General features: G+C 44.4%; 1 protein-coding gene across 2 annotated transcripts in view; it reads left to right on the top strand.

Annotated features, from left to right (window-relative positions):
• Nucleotides 1–15,011, top strand: part of LOC124594782 (aladin-like) — a 77,907-nt gene that overhangs the window by 29,935 nt on the left and 32,961 nt on the right. For both annotated transcript variants that reach the window (XM_047133189.1, XM_047133190.1), the window contains exon 6: nt 12,277–12,440. In XM_047133189.1, the coding sequence (XP_046989145.1) occupies nt 12,277–12,440 (164 nt within the window). The remainder of the gene's footprint in view (nt 1–12,276; nt 12,441–15,011) is intronic.

Below are 15,011 nucleotides of genomic sequence, written 5' to 3' on the forward strand. Positions count from 1 at the left end.
CGATTTGTAGTGCGTAACGTGGCAGCATGCAACGCAACTACAAAGAGGACCAGAAAAATGCACACAGTCTTTGATAGTTAACATCTTTGGAACAAAATGACAGATCATTGCAATTTTACACTGTAGTTCAAATGGTTCAAATTGCTCAAATGGCTCTAAGCACTATGGGACTTAACATCTGAGGTCATCAGTCCCCTAGAACTTAGGACTACTTAAACCTATCTAACCTAAGGACATCACACACACCCATGCCCGAGGCAGGATTCGAACCTGCGACCGTAGCATACACTGTAGTATAGTCCACAGTGTTCTCAACAGATCTTGGTGTGCACTTTCCAGCAAATGACAGTGCAGCAACGAATGTTGTAAGATTGTCATTTGAGCAATGTGAGGCCGTACTGGAAGTACGATAACTTGATGGAGATCCACAGCAATGGTGTAATGTGTACAGAACTCAGCCACCAACACATACAACAATTTATCATATCCAGGCTAAATTTGAAGTCAACGATACTGTTCAGGATGTGTGTAAGGAGAGATCTGGCCAACCAAAAACATCAAGAAATCCAGCCTCCAGCACAGCTTTGTTGCAACATTTTATTAGGTTACCTCAAAAATCTGTGAACCAGGGTGCATGTGAAAGGGAGGTAAGCCAATCAAGCTTACAAAAACTGCTTAGTGGAAAGCATACATTCCAAGATTGGTGTACACTATGAATGAAGATGACCCTGATTGGAGGATGGAGCTGGTGGTTTGAAGGCATGCTCTGCGAGGATAAACCATTTGCAGAGATGGTTATCTGGTCTGACGAAAAGCAGTTCAGGCTGAATGGTACTGTAAACCACCACAACTGCATGTACTGGGCTCCTGAAAATCTTCACTTTATCGTTGACAAACATGTCACTCTACTGGGTGTTAATGTGTGATATGGTCTGTCATTGTGCAGTTTGACTGACCCTTTATTCTCTGAAGGTGCTGTAACTGGTGAGGTGTATTTTCATATGCTGCAAACATTGATTTTACCTGTCATCTGAAAGGTGTTTGAAATTGGAAGATTCTATCTACAACAGGATGACACTCCACCTCAATACCACAAAGATGTTAGAGCCTACTTGGATGAAATTCTACCTGGAGTATGAACGGGTTGAAGAGGAGCTGTTGAGTACCCACCACAGTCTCCGGACCCCCCCTGCGGGTCCGGGGTAAGAATAGGCCCGAGGTATTCCTGCCTGTCGTAAGAGGCGACTAAAAGGAGTTTCAACCGTTTCGGCCTTCCATGTAATGGTCCCCCTTGGGGTTTGACCTCCATTTTTCAAAATTCTACAGAAGTACGAGCCTTTTGGGGAAGGACACCTTACATGGTGTACCACTGGTCCTATTCCTCAAATTGGGCCTAAACGCCTGATGGGTTTTCCAAGTTACGCCCATAGTGCATCTCCATCTGCACCAGCGATCATGATGGACTTTCCATGGCACCAGAAATCCAGCACGGTAGCCAGCCCGTTGTGGTGGGGTCGTCATGTACCCTCTAGGTTGTAGCCCCCTGACAACACAGGGATCGTACTGCCGATACCTGAGCTGCACCCTCCCCACGTCGGCCAAGGAGTAGATGCACGTCTCCTTGGGGCATCAGGACTCCCGGCAATGGTCATCTTGCCAGGTGGCCCTTGCTGCGGCTGGGTGGCGCCCGTGGGGAGAGCCCCTGGTCGGAGTGGGTGGTATCGGGGCGGACGTTTCGCAGATGAAACGTCAACATGTATCAGGTCGCTCTGCTGCCGAGTCTTTCAAAAGAAAAGGTACCGTTTCTAGTTCTGGTTCTCCTGCCCTTTCCCCCTTGGCCATTCCATGGGAGGAGGGACAGGCCCGCCGGCTTGGGGCGAAGTACTTCCCCCGCTATTTGGTCTGTTCTCGAACCGATGGGGGGACGTTCGCCACCTCCAAGCCCATGTTCTTTGTTCAGCACATTGAGGACGTCTTCGGGGAAATCGAGGCTCTCAGCAAGATGCGTTCAGGGTCCGTCCTTATCAAGACCACCTCCGCCACACAGTCGGCGGCGCTCCAGGCGTGCGACCGCCTAGGGGACATCCCAGTATCCATTGTCCCACATCTGGCACTAAACAGGACGCAGGGGGTTATTTTTCATCGTGACCTCCTGCTACAATCTGATGAGGAGCTCAGGGCCAACCTGGAGCGCCGAGGCGTGCATTTCGTCCGGCGAGTCCAGTGCGGCCCCAAAGACCGTCGCATCGACACCGGGGCCTTTATCCTCGCCTTCGAGGGGGACGTTCTCCCGGAGAAGGTAAAGGTGATGTGCTACCGGTGTGACGTGCGACCTTACGTCCCGCCTCCTATGCGCTGTTTTAGGTGTTTGCGCTTTGGGCACATGTCATCACGGTGTGAGGCTGAGCCCCTTTGTGGCGATTGTGGACGTCCTCTTCGTGAGGAACATACATGCACCCCACCACCTCGGTGCGTTAATTGTTCTGGCGTCCACTCGCCTAGATCCTCAGACTGCCCCGCATATCAGAAGAAGATACAAGAAATCAAAACTTTGGATCGGCTCTCTTATTCTGAGGCCCGGAAGAAGTACGACCGCCTCCATCCCGTGCCATTGACCACCTCGTTTGCCTCAGTTGTGTCCACTCCTTCCGCGGTATCCTCACCCCTATCCTGTCCCCCCTCCGCCTCCTCCGCCCATCAGGGGGCTCTGCCTCTGCCTCCCAAATCCCTCCCTTCCAAATCCTCCTCCCCCGTGGCCCCCACCCCCTCTGCCCCAGGGGCCGCCCTTCCTCCTCCTCCTCCTCCCCCCATGCCACCTGAGAAGCGATCCTCTTCTCAGGCGTCCATCGAGGAAACGTTCCGGACCCCAGCTTCCGAGGTCCGGCGTTCCAAAACGGACCCCGCGCGTGAGGACCTTCTTTGGGTCCAGCCCACCATCCCTGTGCCTCCTCGGCCTTCCAAGAAGGCCTCCAAGAAGAAGTCTCTATCCTCCTCTCCACCCCGGCGCGTTTCGTCTGACGCTCCATCCGTGAGTCGCTGCTCCCGGCCGTCCTCAGTTTCGCCGGGACGCTCTGCTGCCAGGCGCTCCGCCGGCCTTTCGTCGGCAAATGATGCGGCCCGTCCTACACAACCAGGGACAGCGGCCGCAGCTGGCGACGAGTCGATGGAACCGGATCCGCCTCCCGTCGGTTGTAGCGTAGTTCCCTCGCAACCTGGCCCTCCGCGGCCGTCGAGGTGACCAGCTCTTCCCCCGTCTCGTTCCCCCAACCTTTTGACTAGCGATGGCGTTGTTTCATTGGAACATAAGAGGTATTCGATCTAATCGGGAGGAATTACAACTGCTCCTCCGCCTGCACTGTCCACTCGTCCTTGGTCTCCAGGAAACCAAGTTGCGCCCGACTGACCGTATTGCCTTTACCCACTATACCTCGGAGCGGTATGACCTCACCCCTGTGGACGGTATCCCAGCTCATGGTGGGGTCATGTTGCTCGTTCGGGACGATGTTTAATACCATCCCATCCCGTTGACCACCCCACTCCAAGCAATAGCTGTCCGCATTACTCTTTCTGCTTTTACTTTTTCAGTTTGTACCATCTACACTCCACCATCATCTGCTGTTAGTCGGGCTGACATGATGCACCTGATCGTTCAGCTTCCCCCGCCGTTTTTATTGTTTGGTGACTTCAATGCCCATCATCCCCTTTGGGGCTCTCCTGCGTCCTGTCCAAGAGGCTCACTCTTGGCGGATGTCTTCAACCATCTCAATCTTGTCTGCCTCAATACCGGCGCCCCGACTTTCCTTTCGGACTCTACTCATACCTACTCCCACTTGGACCTCTCGATCTGTTCTGCCACTCTTGCCCGTCGATTCGAGTGGTATGTCCTTTCTGACACCTATTCGAGCGACCACTTCCCCTGTGTCGTTCGTCTCCTGCACCACACCCCATCCCCACGTCCTTCGAACTGGAACATACTGAAAGCTGACTGGGGACTGTACTCCTCCCTGGCGACCTTTCCGGACCACGATTTTCCCAGTTGTGACAGTCAGGTCGAATACCTCACGGCTGTTATCATCAATGCTACCGAACGTTCCATTCCTCGTACTACTTCTTCTTCACGTCGCGTTTCCGTCCCCTGGTGGAACGAGTCTTGTAGGGACGCTATCCGTGCTCGACAACGTGCTTTACGCACCTTTCGCCGCCATCCTACGTTGGCGAATTGTATAGAATACAAACGACTCCGAGCGCAATGCCGTAGAGTCATAAAAGACAGCAAAAAAGCTTGTTGGGCCTCTTTCACCAGCTCCTTTAACAGTTTCACTCCCTCTTCTGTCGTTTGGGGTAGCCTGCGCCGGCTGTCGGGCATTAAGGCCCACTCCTCGGTACCTGGTCTGACCTCAGGTAATGAGGTCCTTGTTGATCCTGTGGCTGTCTCCAACGCCTTTGGCCGCTTTTTCGCGGAGGTTTCAAGCTCCGCCCATTACCATCCTGCCTTCCTTCCCAGGAAAGAGGCAGAAGAGGCTCGGCGACCTTCCTTCCGCTCGCTGAATCTGGAAACTTATAATGCCCCCTTTACTATGCGGGAACTCGAACGTGCGCTTGCACTGTCCAGCTCCTCTGCTCCGGGGCCAGATGCCATTCACGTTCAGATGCTGGCACACCTTTCTCCGGCGGGCAAAAGCTTCCTTCTTCGTACCTACAATCGCGTCTGGACCGAAGGTCAAGTCCCCATGCGTTGGCGTGACGCCATTGTTGTTCCTATACCCAAACCCGGGAAGGATAGACACCTTCCTTCTAGTTACTGCCCCATTTCTCTTACAAGCTGTGTCTGTAAGGTGATGGAGTGCATGGTTAATGCTCGGTTAGTCTGGATTCTTGAATCTCGACGACTACTTACTAATGTCCAATGCGGCTTTCGTCGTCGCCGCTCCGCTGTTGACCACCTTGTGACCTTGTCGACATTCATCATGAACAACTTTTTGCGAAGGCGCCAAACGGTAGCCGTGTTCTTCGACTTGGAGAAGGCTTATGATAACCTGTTGGAGAGGAGGTATCCTCCGCACTATGCACAGGTGGGGCCTACGCGGTCGCCTCCCCCTTTTTATTGATTCCTTTTTAACGGATCGAAAGTTTAGGGTACGTGTGGGTTCCGTATTGTCCGACATCTTCCTCCAGGAGAACGGAGTACCTCAGGGCTCCGTCTTGAGCATAGCCCTTTTTGCCATCGCGATCAATCCAATTATGGATTGCATTCCACCTAATGTCTCAGGCTCTCTCTTTGTCGATGACTTCGCGATCTACTGCAGTGCCCAGATAACATGCCTCCTGGAGCGCTGCTTTCAGCGTTGTCTAGACAGCCTCTACTCATGGAGTGTGGCAAATGGCTTCCGGTTCTCTGAAGAGAAGACAGTTTGTATCAACTTTTGGCGATATAAAGCGTTCCTTCCGCCATCCTTACATCTTGGTCCCGTTGTTCTCCCATTCGTGGACACAACTAAGTTTCTAGGGCTCACGTTGGACAGGAAACTGTGTTGGTCTCCACGTCTCTTATTTGGCGGCCCGTTGTACACGTTCCCTTAATGTCCTAAGAGTTCTTAGCGGTTCATCTTGGGGAGCGGATCGCACTGTCCTGCTTCGCTTGTATCGGTCCATAGTCCGATCGAAGCTGGATTATGGGAGCTTCATCAACTCGTCCGCTCGGCCGTCCCTCTTACGCCAGCTCAACTCCATCCACCATCGGGGGATACGTCTTGCGACCGGAGCCTTCTACACTAGTCCTGTGGAGAGTCTTTATGCTGAAGCTGCCGAGTTACCATTGACCTACAGGCGCGACGTACTGCTGTGTCGGTATGCCTGCCGGCTGTTGTCTATGCCCGACCACCCCTCTTACGAGTCCTTCTTCGCCGATTCTCTCGACCGTCAGTACGGGTTGTATGTGTCTGCCCTGCTGCCCCCCGGAGTCCGCTTCCGTCGCCTGCTTCGACAATTGGATTTTGCCCTCCCTACCACCTTCAGAGAGGGTGAGAGCCCGACACCACCTTGGCTCCAGGCTCCGGTTCATATTTATCTCGACCTCAGCTCACTCCCGAAGGGGGGTACTCCGGCTGCAGTGTATTGCTCACAGTTTGTCGAACTTCGTGCTCGACTTGCCGGTCACACCTTTATTTACACCAATGGCTCCAAAACTGACGATGGTGTTGGCTGTGCCTTTGTCGTCGGGGCCGCCACCTTTAAATACCGGCTCCTCGACCAATGTTCCAGCTTTACGGCCGAGCTTTTTGCTCTCCATCAGGCCGTTCAGTATGCCCGCCGCCACCGCCATTCATCGTATGTACTCTGCTCTGACTCACTCAGTGCTCTTCAGAGCCTTGGAGCTCCCTATCCGATCCATCCCTTGATTCAACGGATACAGCAGTCCCTCCATTCTTTCGCTAATAATGGTGGTTCTGTCAGCTTTCTGTGGGTTCCCGGACATGTAGGAGTGCCTGGGAATGAGGCTGCGGATGCTGCAGCCAAGGCTGCAGTCCTCCTGCCTCGGCCAGCCTCCCATTGTGTCCCGTCATCTGACGTTCGTGGGGATGTATGTAAGAGGCTTGTGTCGTTGTGGTGGGATGCTTGGTCATCCCTCCAAGGAAACAAGCTCCGGGCAGTAAAACCGCTCCCAACTGCTTGGACAACATCCTCCCGACCATCTCGGCGCGAGGAGGTCCTTCTGACCAGGTTGCGGATTGGGCATTGCCGGTTTAGCCACCGCTACCTGCTCTCCGGTGATCCAGCCCCACAGTGCCCTTGTGGTCAGGCATTAACAGTGCGCCATGTTTTATTGTCGTGTCCCCGTTTTAGTCAATTTCGTGTTATCCTGTCCCTGCCATCTACTTTACCGGATGTTTTAGCTGATGACGCTCGAGCAGCTGCTCGTATTCTGCGTTTTATAACTTTAACTGGCTTGTCCAAAGACATTTAACCTTTTTACTTCTTTTATCTGCATCTTTGTCAGGTACTTCTGGTGTCCCCCCATCCCCTTGAGTTTTAGCAGATTCCATTTGCTCTAACACCAGTGACTGGGCGCTAATGACCTCAGCAGTTGAGCGCCCTTAAACCCTACCAAAAAAAAAAAAAAAAAAAATCTCCGGACCTTACACCTCTTGGCTTCTACCTGTGGGGGACCATGAAAAATGAAGTCTATCACCAGATGCCAGCTACACTGAACAAGCTACAAGAAACCATCAAGGCGTCCTGTGTGGCTATCACACTAGCAACACTGACAGCTATAGTTGGTCAACAATACTACAGCATCGACATTGTTTGGCTGCTAATGGGGGTCACTTTGAACACACAAAATAACTTCCCTCCTCCCTGCCCCCCTTGTGAGAATTGTAACACAAGCCATTTTGTTGCATAATATTAACTATCAAATAGTATCTACATTTTTTGGGACACACCTGTATGTCGATGCGTGAGAACTGGAATCGAGTTTAGAATTCGAAGAGTTTGTCCACACATGGAGTGCCCTCTCCTTCAGTATGAGACTGCAAGACTACACGCAAGTGCTGCGACATCTACAATAATCTGATGTCATGTGCTCTCTTATGTAAGAAATGAAACACCTATGGCCATCCTTTTGATGTCATTTATTGTATGGCTGCCAGTTTCAGTGCTTCAGTGCACCACCTTCTTGCGTTAGGCGATGGCAAGAGGGTTAACACCATCCTTATACAAGATATATCAGAGGCCAACATCTACAAATGGATTTTGCAGGTTACCTGTAACCATAATGTTCTCTCTCTAACCGTCAATTATCAACTCAGAGACAAAATTTTGGTTACAGATAATCTGCGAAAACCAGTTATAAAGATGCTGCCCTTTGATAAATCATATATACAGATGCTGTTAACCCTCTCAGCATCAGCTAAGGCCTGGATACGGTGCACTGAAGCACTGAAACTGTTAGCCACACAATAAATGACATCATAAGGATGGCTGTTTTTTTCTTTACGTAAGTGAACAGCTGAAGTCCCTCTGATCTTCAATCACGAGTATGGACATACAAATACATAATGTTTTCTATGTCATCAGTCATCCTCCATAGAGTCCCAACTTTACCTCATCCAATTTTCATCTGCTTCAAAAACTTACGAACACATTCGAGGACTTCACTTGATAGTGATGAAATGCTATAAGCTGAGGTGAGGTTGTGGCTCCATCAACAATATCAAACATTCTACAGTGGTAATATACAGAAAATGATTTCTTGTGGGACTTGCTGTGTTGAGAAATAAATAAGTAGACAGGGAAAATATAGATGTGGAGTGTTAATAATGTTTCTTTTATTTTAAATGCTTTGAGTTTTCACATAAAAAGTTTGGAGGCAGTACCTTTCAGCATGCCCACATAGCTCCACAAATGTTGAAGAGATTGAAAAAAAATTATGAGATAAAAGAATTTATTCAGATAGTTAAGGAAGATAAATTTTTTTATAGTGATGGGTGACTAGAATTCAATAATAGGGAAAGGAAGGGAAGGAAGAATTGTAGATTAGTGTAGACTGAGAATAAGGAATGAACAAGGAACCGACCTGACAAAATTTTGCACAGAGCATAAGTTAATCATCGCTAACACTTAGTGTAAGAGTCATGAAATAAGGTTGTAAACATGGAAGAGACATTGCGGCTCTAAAGTGACAGATCGGTTATATAATAATGAGGCAGAGATTTAAAAACCAAATTTTAATCTGTAAGACTACTCTAGTTGTATATATGGACTCTTACAATAATTTTTTTTTATTATGAACTGCAGATCAAAACTGAAAAAATAGCAAAAAGATAGGAAATCAAGGAGATATGTCCTGGATGAACTGAAAGAATGAGAGGTTGTTGAAAGTTTTAGAGAAGCGTTAGGTAATGTTATACTGAAATATTGGAAAGGAATGCAGTTGAAGATGATTAAGTAGCTTTGAGAGCTAAAATAGTGAAGGCAGTAGAGAATCAAGTAGGTAAAAAGACAAAGCCTAGTAGGAATCAGTAGGTATCACAGGAGATATTGAAGTTAATTGATTAAAGGAGAAAATATAAAAATCCAGCAAATGAAGCAGGCAGAAGGGAATACAGGCATGTCAAGAATAAGATTGATACAATGTGCAGGAATGCCTGCAAGACAAATGAAAGGCTACAGCTTGTACAATAGGGGAAATATAGATGTAGCATTTACGAAAATTAGAGAGTTTGGGAGAAAAGAGGAACAGCTGTATGTATTATCAGGAGCTCAGATGGAAAACCAGTACAAGGTAAAGAAATATAGTTGAAAGGTGGGAGGAATACATAGAGCAGCTATACAAGGGAAATGAGTGTGAAGGAAATATTATACAAAGAGAAAAAGACGTGGATGAAGATGAGATGGGAGATATGATATGGCGAGAAGAATTTTACAGAGCAGCAAAAGGCCTAATTCGAAACAAGGCCCATGGAGTAGATGACATTCCCTCAGAACTATTGATATGCTTGGGAGAGCCAGCCATGAAAAAATTGTTGTACTTGGTGTGAAGATATCTAAGACAGGCAAAATACCTTCAGTCTTCAAGAAGAATGTAGTAAGTACATGTCGAAAGAAAGTAGGTGCTGAGATGTGTGAATATTGCCAAACTATCAACTGAATGAGTCATGATTGCAAAAATTATGCACAGAAGAATGGAAAAACTAGTAGAAGTGTACCTCAGGGAAGAGCATTTTGGTTTCTGGGTAAATATACGTACATGTGAGGCAGTACAGACCCCATGACTTAACCTACAAGATAGGTTAAAGAAAACAAGCCTATATTTATAGCATTTGTAGATTTAGAAAAAGCTGCTTACAGTGTTTACTGAAACCCTCTCATCAAAATTCTGAAGATAGCTGGGATAAAACACAGGAAAAGAAAGGTTATTTATACCTTGAACTGAAACCAGATGGAAGTTACAAGAGTTGAAGTGCATGAAAGGGAAGTAGTAGTTAAGAAGGAAGTGAGACGGGTTGTATCCTATCACCAGTGTTATTCAGTCTGTATATGGAGCAAGCAATAAATGAAACTAGAGGGGGGAAAAATTGAAAGAAATCAAAATACAGCAAGAAGAAATATAAACTTTCACGTTTGCTAAAAGTAGTTGATGAGTTTTGTTATTTGAGCAGCAAAATATCTCATCAGGTATAATTACGGGAATGTGAACGATAAGCAGCTCACACAAGAAGAGAATAGAAGCTTTCGAAATGTGATGCTGCAGAAGAATGCTGAGGATTAGATGGGTAGATTCTATAACTGAAGATGAGGAACTGAATAGAACTGGGAAAAAATGAAATTTGAGGCACAACTTGACCAAGAGAAAGTATCAGCTGATAAGAAACAATCTGACACATCAAGGAATCATCAGTTTAGTATTGGAGGGAAGTGTGTATATGGTGGGGGAAGTGTAGAGGGAGATCAGGAGAGGAATAAAGTAAGCAGGTTCAAATGCATGTAGGTTGCAGTAGTTATTCAGATATGAGGCGACTTGCACATGATGGAACACTGTGAAGAGCTGTATTAAACCAGTCATCAGACTGAAGACAACTACAAAAAAAGAGGGGGGGGGGGGAGAGAGAGAGAGAGAGAGAGAGAGAGAGAGAGAGAGAGAGGAGAAGCATCACATTACTAACCTTAATTTATGAATGCTTTTAAGACACACAAATTTCTATGAAATAGCGGTGTAGGATACCATTTTCAGAATCCAGTTTTAGTGCAATTTTATGAAAAATTGAAATTGTACTTCTTGCAAATAATTCACATTTTACTAAAATATTTTTTTTAAAAAAATAAGCTGAGCAAAAACCTATTGTTCACCATTTTGAACCTAGGCAAGTACTTTTTCTTTTATTTGTATTCTTTCTCTGAATCATCATCGTAATGTAATTATTTTTAGTTTGTTCTCTTGTGTTGTGTAGATAATAAATAGCATAAATAACCTATAAGTAAAAATGAAAAGAATGTTAATGAAAAAATAAGATTATTGTGTGTGAAGAATTACATGAGTTAATGCTATATCATATGTTACTCTGAGGTAAGCAAAATTGAAAACAGTCTTTAACAAGGCCACCTGCATACATACTGAGAAAACCAGTCATTGAAACAGTCTTGGACTCGAAAATGATTTCAGTCCATTTTATGGACAACCTCAAAGTACAGTAGCTGGAACTTAGTCTGAAATAAAAATTCAAAATAATTGCCTATTTATGGATAATCAGGAATATACTATTGCAACACTCAGAACATTAAATGGCATCATGTGTGTCCACATCTGTTGCAACAACTCAGTGCAGGCCATTGAACACTGTGGGTGGAGCAGAAAGATGAACATAATGTGGCCGGAACACAATGCTCAGTCATAGTTTCATTTGTGCTGTTGTGCTTCTTCTTCTTCTTCTTCCCATTCACATTTTTTTTCTTTTAAATTAATTAAGAATTCCTAATTGTTGAGTTGTGACTTCTTATGTGATTGATTGCCAAGATTTCCAGTGCATAATATGGTGAAAACTGCTGTATAGGTAGATCTTAAGCCCTCTACTTAATAAACTTTCTGTATCATTCATTTACATCGTTAATACTGACAAATCTGAAGGATTTCTGGAAGTTACCATGACAAACTGAGAATAGGAACATGCACCAGAAACCGATATCTTAATAATGCTATCGAACGTCGAAATTACATCAACTGGTGATATATCATTGTTCAAACTCAGATTTGCTTCTGAATGAATGTCCTAGTGGTAGGTAATTTTCCCTATAACGTGAACAATGTATTATTGTTGGATAATGTTTCCAGACATGGGTTCATATCGTCACTTTGTTCCTTAAGATATTCGCTACAACTACTCAAAATTTATTGGTATTGATTTGTTATATCTTGTATATGTAGCATGATATCAGTTATTAATAAATGGCTTTATGGTTTCATACTCAGATGTTTCTGTACCATCCTGTATGTTTCTGTATAATGTGGTGTACTTAATATTATTGTACAAAATGATCCCAAGATAAGTAAAAATACTACCACTACTCTTGCCCATTGTACTCTTTATCACCACCACCACCACCACCACCACCGTCACCACTACAACTATGACTGTAACTCATATCTGGTGAATAAACAGAAAACCATACGTCACGTTTGGTTTACTTTATGGCTCTTCTTGTTAAATGCAGATATTACCACTTTAGTGGTTTGCAGAGTATGCATGTAGATGTTTTAAACCTTGAACTTTTTTTTGCCAGGGAGACGTTTTGGTGACTGCTTCTGCTGCAGATACTGTGATGTATGCTTGGGATCTTGCTATGGAATCGTACTCAGCCATAAGGAAAACACACGGTGGTGGTGTGAGCTTTATAGCATGGTCTCCTGAAAAGGTCTTTTCAGCAACCACCGGTGTCGTTTTCAGGTACTTATTGATAATGTTTCATTTTAGCAACTGTCCTGTTGTACTTGTTTGTTAAATCATTAAGACACATCTTTGTTCTGGATGAAGTCGGAACTTGAAGGATAATTATATCATTAAATAAATGAATGTTCTCACACTACTTACCAACTCTTCAGATGTGTTGAGATACCAACAAAAATTGTATTGATTGGTGTAACCTTTCAACCCAACCTAGAGGAATTTGGGGTCCTGCACCATTTTTGTTGTCTGAATTGTATGTACTAGTACAGTGAGCAACACAAAGCAGAACCCACAATGAAATATGTTACTAGTGTTTGTTGTTGCTGATCGTCAGATGGTTGTGTGTCAGTGCAGTATATGCTTCACTGCAGTGCAGTTCTGTGAGTGGAGTTTTGCTTATGTAAAATGCCTTATTCAGTCCAGGAGAGAGTAGCTTTATTTGAGCCTTATATTCATTTCCAGTTGGTTGAAGAAACACATCAGACGTTCATAGAAAAATTTCCAGGTGCTAATATCCTAGTGGAGAGTAGCCTAAACAATTTAGTTAAAAAGTGGCATATGGAATGAAATAAGTACTCCACAGGCTGTTGCCAATATTGAAAAGAGAATTACTGCCAGCCCAAAAATAAAATAAAACTAGTGTTCAAAGAATTTTGTGCACCATTAACTGATGGTGATGAATTCTCATGAGATATCAAGCATCCGCTTGAAAATAAGAAAATTGGTGTTTGGTGTACTGCTTCTGTTAATGGTATAGTGGGACCAACATATTTTAACTAGACTGTCAGAACACAAGTTTATGTAACAATTTTCAGAGAATTTTATGTGGAGTTAACTGATAGTGAGCAGAATACAGCTTCTTTCAACAATATGGAGCAATGTGTCGCACTTCAAATGTCTCACTGAATCACATTTGTGCAGCTTTTACAAATGAGGCTTGTCAGCAGTGGTGGATGGTGGCATCAGCATTCCCCAGACCTGTCTCCTTCCGTTTTTTTTTCTTTCATTTTTGGCTATTGAAGGGAGAGAATTTATACATCTAATCCTCACAGTATTGACAAACTGAAGGACAACATTCAATGGAAAATGAATGCAATTGAAAACTACATTTTTGCATCAGACAACTCTGTATATTATCAGTCGAGCACAAAAATGTGTTGATGCCCAGGCTGATCCTTTTGGACATCTTTTGTAACAATAATGTTAATAAATGCAACATTTATGTTACATTGAATCCATAAAATTTCATACCAACGTAATCTACTGATTTTAAAGTGATTTCGTTATGGGTTCAGTTTTATGTTGATCACCAGCCTCAGAGCTTCGACATCAAATTGCTCTATTACTGTTGGGGCCTCAATGCTGAATGATAGAAAGAGTCAACAGCGGAGTGGCAAATACAGAAACATTCTTGATGATAGTTACAATAATGTGAAATTTTTCTTTTATCTTCCTGAGCAGCAGATAGATGATCACCCATTTGTGCACATTAGTAGCAGGGCTGTCAGAAAAATAAAAGAAAGACAGATAAGATATCTGTGTAATATTATCTTTTATGTCTGTGTGATGTGTTACTGTTGCACCTTCAGACATGTTTATTTAGGGCAAAAATTGCTAAAAAGCTGACTGTCCCTTGCTTAAATAACAAGATTATTGCTTAAAAGCAAACTGTTTTTGTGCAGTCATTCTTTAAGGAAATGAGTGCATAGTACAACAGTGTAGTGTATTTCAATGAAAGCATGCAGCAAATGTCTTACTTCCCTGCAAGGCTACCCTCCAGAAAAGTTCCTCCAGAAAATACTTCGTAACACTTAAATTTGTATTTGATTATAACAAATTTATCGTTTTGAGAAAAACTTTTCTTGCTATTGCCAGTTTGCATTCTATACTGTCTTTACTATGGCCATTGTCAGTTACTTTACTGCCCAAATAGCTGAACTCATTGCCCACTTTTTGTGTTGCATTCTGTAATCTAGTTCTGTCGGTGTCATCTGCTTTAATTTGACTACATTCCATTACTCTCATTTTTACTTTTGCTGAAAATTCAGCATTCATTTCTTTTCAAGACGCTATCCATTTCATTCAACTGTTCTTGCAAATCATTTACAGTCTATGACAAAATTACAATGTCATTGGAAAACTGCAGAGTTTTTTCTACCTTTTCTCTGAACTTTCATTCTTCTTCCAAATCTCTCCTTGGTGCCCTTTACTGCTTGCTCAACTTACAGATCAAATACTGTCAGTGAGAGGCTACAGCCTGCCTCATTCTCTTCTCAACCACTGCTTCCTTTTCATGCCCTTTAACTCATTTAATTATAGTCTGGTCCCTGTCCAAATTATAGAAAATCTTTCACTCCCTGTGTATGTTTCTGTTGCTACCTCCAGAATTTCAAAGAGTGTTTTCCAGTCAGTATTGTCAAAAGCTTTCTGTAAACCCACAAATTCTATAAACATAGGTTTGCTTTCTTCAGTGTATCTTGTAAGGTAAGTCGTAGGTCAGAACTGCCTTATGTTCTTAAATTTCTCCAGATCCCAAACTAGTCTTCACTAAGGTTGGCTTATACCACTTTT

The sequence above is a fragment of the Schistocerca americana genome, chromosome 2 (assembly GCF_021461395.2).
Source record: "Schistocerca americana isolate TAMUIC-IGC-003095 chromosome 2, iqSchAmer2.1, whole genome shotgun sequence".
NCBI classification, from domain to species: domain Eukaryota; kingdom Metazoa; phylum Arthropoda; class Insecta; order Orthoptera; family Acrididae; genus Schistocerca; species Schistocerca americana.